The sequence below is a fragment of the Syngnathoides biaculeatus genome, chromosome 6 (assembly GCF_019802595.1).
Source record: "Syngnathoides biaculeatus isolate LvHL_M chromosome 6, ASM1980259v1, whole genome shotgun sequence".
In the NCBI taxonomy this organism is placed as follows: domain Eukaryota; kingdom Metazoa; phylum Chordata; class Actinopteri; order Syngnathiformes; family Syngnathidae; genus Syngnathoides; species Syngnathoides biaculeatus.
This window is the reverse complement of record NC_084645.1, coordinates 26,156,102-26,168,353: the sequence shown is the minus strand read 5'-3', so window position 1 is coordinate 26,168,353 and position 12,252 is coordinate 26,156,102. Positions and strand designations below refer to the sequence as shown.

The 12,252-nt window shown below is 42.2% G+C and overlaps 1 protein-coding gene across 5 annotated transcripts; it reads right to left on the bottom strand.

Moving 5' to 3' along the window:
- Positions 1 to 81: 81 nt before the first annotated feature.
- hdac10 (histone deacetylase 10) lies at positions 82 to 10,985 on the bottom strand. 5 transcript variants are annotated; one of them, XM_061823217.1, is made up of 19 exons: positions 10,841 to 10,985; positions 9,733 to 9,866; positions 9,564 to 9,660; positions 9,319 to 9,416; positions 9,145 to 9,249; positions 7,829 to 7,897; positions 7,638 to 7,764; positions 7,237 to 7,302; positions 7,106 to 7,165; positions 6,455 to 6,544; positions 6,186 to 6,292; positions 6,040 to 6,107; positions 4,579 to 4,816; positions 4,439 to 4,496; positions 3,467 to 3,549; positions 3,337 to 3,393; positions 1,162 to 1,435; positions 840 to 999; positions 82 to 337 (listed from the first exon to the last, which is right to left on the bottom strand). In XM_061823217.1, the coding sequence occupies exons 2-19, from the start codon at positions 9,786 to 9,788 to the stop codon at positions 309 to 311; spliced, it is 1,842 nt and encodes a 613-aa protein (XP_061679201.1). In that variant the 5' UTR covers positions 9,789 to 9,866; positions 10,841 to 10,985; the 3' UTR covers positions 82 to 308. The 5 variants fall into 5 exon arrangements, with proteins under 5 accessions (XP_061679201.1, XP_061679197.1, XP_061679200.1 ...); XM_061823213.1 differs by lacking the exon at positions 82 to 337 and having other exon boundaries at positions 506 to 999; XM_061823216.1 differs by lacking the exon at positions 82 to 337 and having other exon boundaries at positions 506 to 996.
- Positions 10,986 to 12,252: the final 1,267 nt, after the last annotated feature.

Here is a 12,252-nt window from a genome sequence, read left to right as displayed (position 1 = left end):
AAAAAAATAATTAAAAAAAAAAAATATATATATATATATATATATATATATTTTTTTTTTTTTTAAGTGGAGTGGTGGACAGTCAAAAAGTCACAATTTGGAGGATTTTGAAAGTTCGTTCCCAAAACGCGCGTGTTCGGTTCACTGATTTTCCATTGGTGTGAATGGCTGTTTGTCTTGATGTGGCACCCCACCCTCACCCCCCGCCCCCATTAACTCGGGAGGCCAACAGTCCGGGGTTGTTCCTTTGTAAGCCCCCCCGCTTTGGTGGCTTGAAAATGAGTGGACGGGATGATCATATTCAAGCCTCAGTTGTCCTCGCCTCCACTTTCTTGTGCTGTTTTAAAAGGAAAAGACGACAACAAAATGCATTTTGACCCACCGTGCTGCCTATATATAAATAACATTAATAAATATTTTAAAAAGGCTCAAAATTACAACATAGCAAATTTATTTGAATAGAAATTAAAGCAAGTGAAAACATTCACACACTTAAATGCAGAATATGAAAACATATTCAAAATATTTATGTATTGACAGGTTTATTCCCTGATTTATTCTAGTAATTTAACAGAGAAACAACACAAACTACTCAAGTCAGAATGCATAATAACCTATCATTAATTCACGCTAGTAGCATAATTGCAGAAACTATTATATATAGCCACTATGCAAATTAGTATCAATTATTAGGTCAATCTTTATTATGAACAGCACTCTGATACAGCTGCCTTTTTTTTTTTTTTTTTAGATCCCATTTAGGAAATAAAATTTAGTGAGCTTTATGGATTCGGCACATGTACCTAATATTGTGGCATAACGGTTATTTTGCATTTCACCTGCGGTCCTCAGCAGAGTCCAGTCGACTTGAAGTCGGCGTCTTAATCGCTCCAGTGCCTCAACGTCTTCCGCCAGCGGAGCAGGAAGTCGCCCCGGGGCGGGCGCGGAGATCCCGGAGAGGGAGGCCGTCGTCGGGCTGACGAAAACCTTGTCGCCCTCCTCAAATTGAAGAACATTTGAAGTTAACAATGCCACTCAAACGTTTCCATTTTGGTGGAACCATTCATCCATAATAATGCATTTTTAATCCTATTTCAAAATTCTCTACATATATTCATAGGAGGCATCCATGCATCCACTGTTGCAGGCCAATCCCTTCACCTGCAGGAGTACAAGCACGCGACCCCGAGCCAGGCCCCGCAGCAGGCCGACCAGCTGCTGCCACGCGACGTCGCCGGCGTCGTCTGCGCCCGGCATTCGCGCCAGCAGCACCAGGGCGGGGTCGTACTCGTAGCCGAGAGGCAGCAGGAGGCCCGACGTGGCCTGGGCCAACCCCGCCGTGTCCCCGCAACCGTTCTTCAGGCGCACGGGTACATAGTATCTGCACCGGGGCTCCTCCGGCGCCTCTTTGCTGATGTGCACCGTCAGCGTTGTGCTGCAAGGCGACCATGTCAGGAACACGTTTTAGCGCTTCATTATACACTGAACCCATCAGTTTATTGTGGGGCGATGTTCCAGACCCACCCGCCCTCCGTAAAAATCTGTGTTAAACAGAGATTACATAAAAAAAAAACATTTTCTCATAGTTTTACCTCTCCCGAACACATTTAACATTTTTAAATATGCTCTAAATACTAAATAGTGATGTCCCGGTTCTCGACCGCAATCCGTCCCAGAAAACGGTTCGAGAAGTGATTTGTTCGAAAATCGAATCGATGTTTCCCATTACAATGAATGGGAAAAGAAATAATGCGTTCCAAGCCTAAAAAATTGGGCTTTTTAAAGCAATTTTTTTAGCTTTTCCTGTTAATAAACTGCATAGTAGAAATACATGTATAGTTTAAATACTAATACTACATAAGAAAATAATGAAGGAAAATTATTTTTTTTTTGCTTAAAATGTATGCTTTAGTAGTAGAGTACGCTAGGCTAGGAGTGCAATGCCGTATCTGTAGTGACTCGGCCACCAGCCTTGTAAACTTTTTTTATGAACAAAAGTGCAGAATAACTTTAGACATGCAACTTGCCTTCTTTTTTCTTTACGGTAGTCCTCGATAAGAAGAAAAACAACAGTCACTACTGGGACACGTCTGTGTACAGAGGCTGCGGTATACAGAATAACAAAAGTGCGCTGGTTGCGCCGCACGCTTTATGTCATTTCTGGGTTGTTTTTCCGGGGGGCGCTCGAATTAACAATAAAAAGGCGCGTTGTGGGTGGGCCAGCTGGTCTGGCCGCGCGCAATATGTTATTTCCGGGTTTTGTCGGGGGTGTTCAAGTATCGATTTTTGTTCGAAAACGCAAGCAAAAAAATCTTGAAATTTTCGTTTGAAAACGGGGACGTTCGAGAACCGAGGCTTTACTGTATATTTGAACACACAAAAATAGTTGGAAGCACAAAATATATATAAAATACTGTACGTATTGTAGTGTGTCAAGAAAGTGGCTTTAAGAGGTGGAGCCTAGTGAGGTGGTGTGAGATGTTGCGAGTTTGCATGTGAGTGTCTGGGTGTGAGCTGTGGCCAACAGTAGCTGGTGTATGAGTCTGCTTATGTTTTACAACTCTGCTGGCATTCAATAAACGAATGAAAAGTATCGTAATTTCCGGCCTTTAACTTTGTTTACACGCAGTCAGCGGCTAATTTGCACATTTTTTCTAACGGCTGCAAGGAGGCACTCGAGCGGAAAAGGTAAGAGTGAGACCGGTGGAATATATGTGCAGAGGAAGTGACTTTTACCAGTATGTTTTTTGTTAGCGCTGCACTGGCGTTAGCACTGTGCTAACGTGTTGCTGCTGTGTTACTGCCATGTTTCATTGATTTTTAGCAGTATGTTTTTTTAACCTGACCAAGTTAGCGCCACACTAGCATTAGCACCGCGCGAGCATGTTGCTGCTATGTTACGGCCGCGTCTCAGTAATTGAGGGATTTCTTTTTTCTAACCGGCCCTGTTAAGTGCCGTGTTACAGTGTTGCTACTGTGCAGCTGCCGCAGCAGTTTTTTTTTTTTTTAAACCAGCCCTGTTCGTGCTACCGTGTTGTTGCTATGTTAAGCTAACCTAAGGTATTAAAACTTTGAAAACTCTTTCTGTGTCCCATCTTTCTTTGTGAATATCTTGTGTTTCAATGTGGGCACTTACGCCTTATGTATGTACCAAATGGCATTTCCTTTACAAATGTACTGGGTGAGGCTTATAATCAGGTGCGCTCTGTAGGCCGGAAATTACGGTACATCGGCCAATGGGGCTCCCATTGTACACAACAGTAAAGAAGTGTACCATAAAAAAAAAAAAAAAAAAAATCACGATACACCGCATAAGAAAGTAAGCATAATATTCACCCATCCTGTGGGAGGTGACTCGGGACTCCAGTGCCTCCAACACATACAACCAAAATGCTGCGCAGAAAGGACACAACTTGGTCTGGTAGCTCGTTATAATCCAGTTACAGCTCGATCCACTTTGTCTTACCGTTGTTTGAGAGAGGCCGCATGGCGGATGACGGGCGCCATCGCCACGGAGATGTCGGCTACCGTGGCCAACGCATTGCAGATCTGGGCAGGGGCAATAAATAGAATGTCAGGAAAGGCAGTCCAGCTGTTAGTCTTAGCCCATCTTCGTATTTACTTATCAAAGGTAGGTCGTTCCGTTGAGGGAATCCAAATTTAAGGTTCAAATTTAAGTTAAGACAACCTCACTACACATGACAACGAGTTGGATCAAACTTCCATACATCTATTTTCTATAGCGCTTTCACTCATGCGGGGTAGCTAGGTGTGTTTTTGTAACAATTGTGGTACTTCATTTTTTTTTTTTAAAAAAGGCCTTTAAACACACTTTTAAACACATAACAAGTAAAAGCAGTCGATAAAAGTATTGTACAAAGAGTATACAAAAAATGGATTAACAACTATAATGACAGAGAAAAAAGAGCATGAAATATCAGGGCCACGAGTACTGAAATGCAATATATCAGGGATTTATTGAAAACCGAACAATGCTGTTTATTTTGTTTTTAAGACTTTGGAACTGCAAATTTAAGCGTAGTAGTATCGCAGTAGTATTTAAGGCCTTCTTGGCAAATCAAACTGAAAACCTCTCAGGTGTTCCCTGTGGAGCATTAAATTGAACTTTTTTGAGACTTGTGTGAAAGAGTAACCAATTTTTAAAGAGCAGCAATAATAAGGTACTTTTCTCATTTGTCATTACAATTAACACTCAAACTGTTTGTCTACTTTTATGACAATTAAGAATTGAAAATGGGAAAAAAAAAAAAAAAAAAAATCGACCAACTTTTCATTTCTAATTTCCTTCATGGTATGAATTATTTATTTACAGGTTTATTCATTTTCCATTATTTCTTCTGAGAAATTTGTTGGAACCTCCCTAAAATTGAAGTTTACAATGAAAAAAACAAAACAAAAAACACTATGTTCTGACTACCTCATTGTTCTCCATTTTCCAGACAAGTGCAGCGATACCGGACGGAGCATCATTGTCTCTAGTTGGAAAGAGAGAGAGAAAAAGGAGGGTTACGAAGGTGGTCAAGTTTGAAAATCAAAGAAACAAAGACAGGATCGTACCCGGGTGAGAGTGACTCATCCAGCTCGGACAAGCTGAAGCGTTTGCACCCGTCCGGAGAGGCCACGTCGTCGGGGGTGACCACCGCGGTGCGAACGGGAGGCGGGACGCGCTTCTGAGGCTCCGGCCACGTTACGGCGCTTTTGCTATCGGCCGCTTCTTCCCTTTGCAGCTTTTCTTCCCTCCCTTGTTCTTCCAGCTTGATGCGCTTTGTGCTGACGTCTGACGGGGGTGCTTCAGCTGGAAAAAAGGAAAAAAAAAAAGAAATAAATGTGGCAAAAGGTTGGAAAATAACTGGAGGTTTATCAATAAATTTTGCTGATATTGATATTGAACTAGCACAAGGGTGGCAAACTTGTTTGCATCCCCTGATAACCTCGTAGTTATGCTTTCCAGGCAGGAGAAAGCGAAGGAAAAGGTGCACGACTCTAGACCTAAATCCCATTGAGCATATCCGGGTCATCGTAAAAACAAAAACAAAAAAAAAACCTTACTCTTAACTGCTAAAAAATATGAACGTCATTTATGGGTGCCCTCACTTTAGTCACAAGTTTAGACATAAATGATTGTGTGCCAAGTTACTTTGGGGGGGACAACAATTGTGTTACATAAGCTCTACCGTAATTTCTGGACTATAAGCTGCAACTTTTTTTTCCACACGCTTTCAACCCTGCGGTTTATACGGCGCTAACGTTAGCGCGGCACTAGCGTTAGCGCACCTGGTTATAAGTCTCGATACACAGAAAGAGCTTAACGCTAGGGCCGCGCTAACGCTAGCCCCTCCCTGGTTATAAGCCTCAGTACACAGAAAGACTTTAATGCAGGGCTCACCAACGCAGTGCCCGCGAGGACAATTTAAGGTGCCCGCGAGGCATGTTCTACAAATACCACAGCTTTAAATTTTGAATCTGACTTGCTTATGGTATTTACATTTTTAAAATACCCGTAATGTCACATCATACAAAAAATTAAAACAAAAATATTTTATGTATGTAAAATGAACTATGACTGAAGTTCGCTGCAAACAAGTCACGTCGCCCTTCGTACATTCAGTTCTCACGAAGTAACTCTCAGCCTCACAAAGGTTGATGACGCCCGCTTTAACGCTAGCCCCGCGCCAACGCTAGCGCGCGCTAGCGTTACACTCTTTCTTTGCACCAAGGCTTATAACCAGGTGCGCTCTGTAGGCCGTACATTTATGGTACAATGTTTTATACCATTGCAAAGTGTCCTTTCTTTAGTATTGTCGCATGTAAAGATAAAATAGCGTATTTACCAAAACTGTCACATTTGCAAGATACTGTTCTATAATTAAAGTGGCACAACGTGGGCAATGCCTGATGTGTGTTTCAAAAAAAAAAAAAAAGAAGTAAACAGTGGGTAGTGTTGTCAGTTCCCCTTTAATGTTAATCTAGTTTAGCTAAGCAAGAACTGTATTTGCAATAATGTCAGTCCTGTAACACCTGCATATTTGAAGCAGGTCCAGTACTTCCGATGAGCTGCGCGAACACACTGAATGGACTCGAGCGCGCTGGAAGAGAAGCCAACAGTTCCAATCTAAGTCATGTCATGCACAAACTCATTGATCGGCGACACGGTGCGGCTGAACCTCTGGCAGGGGCCTCGCAAGTTAGCGGGTCGGGGCGCTGGATCTCCTAGCAGCGTTTCAACGGTGGCGCACACCGACTGGCTGAGTGAAGTCAAGTTGTATCCTCCCTGGAAAAATGTTTGCAGGGTGCTGTCAAAAGGTTCACGTGTTCAATGATGGATGGATGGATGGATGGATGTCTGACCCCCAACCTAGATAGTTAGCTAGCCAGATAGGTGACTAGCTAGTCAGGTAGGTATCTCACTAGATTAGATATATAGATATTTGACCTCCAGGACTGCGCATAGTTTCCCCCCAGCGAGGTTCATCAGCAGGTGGGTGAGGTGGGCAAAAATGTCTGGCGTGGCACACATTTCACCCTGCAAAATATTAAAGGAACGGTGAGTAAGGCGACTAGTAACGTAATTTCCGGCCTATAAGTCGCGACTTTTTTCCCACACACTTTCAAGCCTGCGGTTTATGCGGTGATGCGGGTAATTTGTGCATTTTTTTTTTTTTAAGGCCGCAAGGAGGCACTCGGTAAGAGTGAGACCGGCTGGAATGTATGTGCCGAGGAAGTGAGTTTTACCATTCCGACTAGTGTGTTACTGCCGTGTCTTAGTGATTTTTACCGGTATGTTTTTTTTTTTAAACCGGCCCTGTTAGTGTAGCACTATCATTAGCGCGGCGCTAGCGTTAAACTCTCTGTGTACCGTCTTTCTTTGTAAATATCTCGTGTTTCAATGTGGATTTCAACAAGGGCACTTGCGGCTTTTACAGAGCTGCGGTGTGTGTGTGTGTACCAAATGGTATTTCCTTTACAAATGTACTCGGTGAGATTTATAACTTGGTGCGCTCTGTCGGCCGGGAATTACGGTAGGTAAAATGGCTGCATGCAGTTGTACCAAGTTGATGGCAGAGCAAAATGTAGAGTTTTGTACCTCTGGGTCACCGATGGCAGAGTCAAAGCCCGCACACACTAACACCAAGTCTGGGCAAAACTGCGAAAAGAGTCAGAGGAGTTCAGTCAACGAGGAATTTGCGTCTGCTACTTTGATTGACTTCGCCTCACCTCGTAAGCGACTGGAAGGAGGACGTGACAGAAGGCAGCCAGGTAGTCACCGTTCTGCATGCCGACCTGGAAATAAGAATTTCGAAAACGCAGCAATGCACGCGAGGTTCTGACGACAAAGACTGGTGCATAGTGGACTATGTTGATATCGAAAATACTGTTTAAGTATTGCAATATCGTATGTATCAAAAGAATAACTGAATTGAGTGAGATACCCGAAGCAGGAGACATGGGCAAGATTTATAACAACAACTGGCCCAGAACCATTTTGAAGTAGAGAATAGTAGCTTTTGTTGTATTTTTAGTACACACTATATCCAAAAAACACACTGGAAAGTAAATGAAATGAGCCTCCACAGGTTAGCAAATCGTGCGTGTCAATAGCAAATGCTGTCGCTGACCTCGTTCCACGGCACATTTATATTGAAGCCAGCGCCTTTGTCCTTGCCGACACTGTCGTAGTCTGATTCTCGGAGCTGAGGCCAGAATTTCTGATGCTCGTAACGGTGCCAAGAGAAATAAAGCACGCTGCGGAAGGGAAAACAATTCGAAATTAGTTTCAAATATACAGAAAGGTAGTAAACGTACACACCTTGGGTCGTCCTCAAAGGCGTATTGCACTCCTTGACCGTGATGTATGTCCCAGTCAACTATGAGGACTCTAAAAAAAAAAAAAATTGTAGACAAAGTATGAAGAAATTACAAAGGGTTGCATTTCTCTGAGTAATGATCGTTGCAATGATTAGTAAGGGGGAAGTTAGAAAGGCGCTGAACAGGATGAAAAATGGAAAGACAGCGGGGCCTGATGACATACCGATGGAGGTACGGAAGCAATTTGGTGTGGTGGCTCTGGAGTTTTTGACCAACTTATTCAATAGTATACTAGCGGGAGAGAAGATGCATGAAGGATGGAGGAAAAGTGTGTTCGTTCTCATTTTTAAGAACAAAGGTGATGTTCAGAGCTATGGAAACTACAGATGAATAAAAATGATGAGCCACACAATGAAGTTATTGCAAAGAGTATTGGAGGCTAGACTCGGGACAGAAGTAAGAATCTGCGAGGAAAGGTTCGGTTTCATGCCTAGAAAGAGTACCACAAATGCATACATTTGCCTTGAGGATGCTCGTGGAAAAGTACAGAGGTCAGAGGAGCTACATTGGGTTTTTGTAGACCGAGAGAAAGCCTATGACAGAGAACCAAGAGAGGAACTGTGGTACTGCATGCGCAAGTCCGGTGTGGCGGAGAAATATGTTAGAACAGTACAGGACATGTATGAGGGCAGAAGAACGGCGGTGAGATGTGCCATAGGTGTGTCAGAAGGATCTAAGGTGGAGGTGGGAGTGCATCAGGGATCCGCCCTGAGCCCCTTCCTGTTTGCAGTAGTAATGGATAGGCTGACAGACGAGGTTAGACTGGAATCCCCTCGCAGATGATATTGTGATATGCAGTGAAAGCAGGGAGCAGGCTGAGGAACAATGGAAAGATGAAAGGTGGAGGCACGCAGTGGAAAGGAGAGGAATGAAGATTGGCCGAAGTAAAACAGAATATACGTGCGTGAATGAGAGGGGCGGAGGGGGAAGAGGGAAGCTCCAAAGAGAAGAGATAGCGAAGGTGGACGACTTCAAATACTTGGGGTCAACAATCCAGAGCAATGGTGAGTGTGGTAAGGAAGTGAAGAAACGGGTCCAAGCGGGGTGGAACAGTTGGCGGAAGGTGTCTGGTGTCCTATGTGACAGAAGAGTCTCCGCTAGGATGAAGGGCAAAGTCTAGAAAACAGTGGTGACGCTAGCCATGATGTACAGATTAGAGACGGCGGCACTGAAGATAGGCCTGGATGGAAAAAGATGACACACTGTGGCGACCCCTAACAGGACAAGCCGAAAGGAAACGAAGAAGAAGAGCGTTACCTTTCAACGCCGTACGTTTGCTGGGCATATTTGGCCGCTATGGCCACGTTGTTGAACACACAGAAACCATTGGCTTCAGCCCGCATGCTGTGGTGCCCCGGTGGTCTGTTGACAAAGAAATACATAGTTATGTGTTGAAATGAAACAAGAGAGAGAGGGCCTAAAAGCTTTTACCTGACTAGAGCGATGCCGTTTCTCACCCTTCCGGTCATCACGCCGTCCACCAGCTGCAGTGCGGCTCCCGCTGCCAGCGTGGCACAGTGATAGCTGTTCTGTGGCATAAAGCGGAAGCAAGCTGTGTTCTGCGACTACTATAAAGGGGCGCAAGTGTGACTTGGAACTACGGCGAATTCCTCAACCGTTTTCCCTTCCCACGTTTTAAGTATTAACAGTCGTAAAGACCCATTAAAAAAACTAACTTGGTGGAAGTAGACATCTCCATATTGCAGGGTGAACTCCTTCAGGTCTTCCAGGGTCATGTAGGGGGTCTTCTTCACTGCCTCCAGATACTCCTCGCTATAATGATTGTTTCTAAGTGCTTAAAAAGTGATTCGTAAACATTTGAACAATGTGGGCTCGGGACTTAACTGTGAATGAGGAGAATGTCGGCGTCCGCGGCCCGCCGGACGGGGATGGAGACGCATCGGGCAGCCAGGCCGCTCCTGACCAACGCTTCGTGACTTGCTGTCAGACGCTCGGGCCGCTCAATTTCACAATCTGGACTGGAAGTGGATTTTTATCAGTAAAGTTTGAATTTCAGGATTAGACTAATATTATTGGTCAAGGAAATTGTAAAATAAATAAATAAATAAAAAATGTGTGGAGTGTAAATTGAATATCCTTGTGTGGTAAAATTAAATGATTCAAATAAAACACTATATTAATAATTTAAAAAATGAAATATTTCTCTCAAAAAATTACAAATAATTTTAAGTACTATTACACTTTCTTGAGAATGTGGATGTTTTTTTCATTACCTGTGACTGAGTTGATATCGTCAAAATTACATTTTGAAAAAAAATCCATCAGGTTGCATTTTAAAATTATGAATAAAAAGGAATAAAATAATATACTATAAAGAAGAAATGTAATTAAATAATAAATTAATTTGTTAAGCGGCATCTCAAACAAGTTAAGATTCACTTATGTAAAAAATACATTTTAAAAAGTGATTGTTTGGGAATTACGTTACGGTCTGGTACACGCGCTTATATACTCCGACTAGCAACAACGTACCGATGCAAACACTTAAAACAGTATAAAAAAATAACACAGTTATGTTCGCGTATATGCGTGTATGTACATGTGCTTTTAAAATTGGACCGCCCACAAAAATATATACAAATATTAAAAAAAAAAAGGGGGGGGGGTCCGTTAAGGCGCACCAATCTAACTTGTCCGACCGGAAACAACAACCCTAAAAATTTCCCACTCTTGTATGAACAATATTTCAGCACATGTACGATGGCTTAAAAAAACAAAAACAAAACAAAAAACCGACGGCTGAGCGCTGCATTCTAAACTTGAAGGTAATTTTAATCCAAGAGACGCCTGGCTAGATAAATCCGTCAATCATTACGTTGTTTGTGGACGATAGCGAGCAGCCAGCAATAAATTATTTAGCTGTAGTACACAGCCGTAAGAAAAAAACAACAACACAGAGCAACGTCGGTTTATTTTGCCATCTCGCACTCACTCTAACCACAGCAGTTTGTAGCGAGTCATTTCCTCATCGTAAACTAAAGCTGTTTCCATCTTGGGAGCCTTGGTCAATGTCGGCAGGGAGGGAAAAAGTTGAAAACAACCAGAGGAAACCATCCATGGGCGCAATGAAGGGTCACAGCGCCTCCTTTGGAAAAAAAACGATACTGCCTTTTGCAACTCCACAAATTTATTTGGAAACAACAAAACAAAAACAAAAATATATAATATCTATATTGTGAATGTAGTTTCTCTGTTGAATTTGATCATTTTTAATTTGTCCATTGTTACCAAATTAAATTTGTCAATGTGAGCTCAATGTTGATCTTAAAAATTAAATCATTTAAACACATTAATATTCACAAAATATAATCATAAAATCATGTAAATTAACGTATACACGCTATATACAGTTAATTGAATCAAGAATACATTTCCAGACAGTAAATAGTTTAAATACAGTACTAAAGATTCATTACTACTGTACATAGTATGAAAATAAAATAGAAAATACTATCATTCTGCAAGTCAATTAAATTTTTAAAAAATGCAATTAATATGTACACTATGAAGGTATTTTGTCAGCTTTATTACTTGATTTTAAATAAAAAAAATGGACGGGAATAGGTTCTTGAATATACTCCACAGTAACCACTATTCCATGCGCTCTTAGTTCTATTCATAATATAAACAAAACAAAGGCATTCTCAAAGCATCTGTTTTATTTTATTTTTCATACATAAAACATAGAATGCAAAGTGATAAAAAAAACTATACATTTACAGTCATAAAAAAATTGAATTTCCCAGTATGATACTTCATTTCATATCCATCCATTTTCTTTGCTGCTTATCCTCACGAGGGTTGCGTGGGAGTGCTGGAGCCAATCCCAGCTGTCATCGGGTGGGAGGCAAGGTACACGCTGAACTGGTTGCCAGCCAATCACAGGGCACATGGAGACAAAACAACAGTCGCACTCACAATCACACCTAGGGACAATTTAGAGTGTCCAATTAATGCATTTTTTTGGGGATGTGGGAGGAAACCAGAATGCCCGGAGAAAACCCACACAGGCACGGGGAGAACATGCAAACTCCACACGGCTGGGTCTGGGATTGAACCCGAGTCCTCAGAACTGTGAGGCCAATACTTTACTGGCTGTTCACCGTGGCGCTCTAACTAACTCTCAAAACAAAGACATTCTCAAGGGATCTGTGTTTTATTTTATTTTTCATACATAAAACATAGAATGCAAAGTAGTAATAAAAAACAAACATTTACAGTGATAAAATTACAGTTTTCCAGTATGATACTTAAATTTTATATCCATCCATTTTCATGAGGCGGTTATCCTCACGAGGGTCGCGGGGAGTGCGGCAGCCAATTCCAGCTGTCAACGGGCAGGAG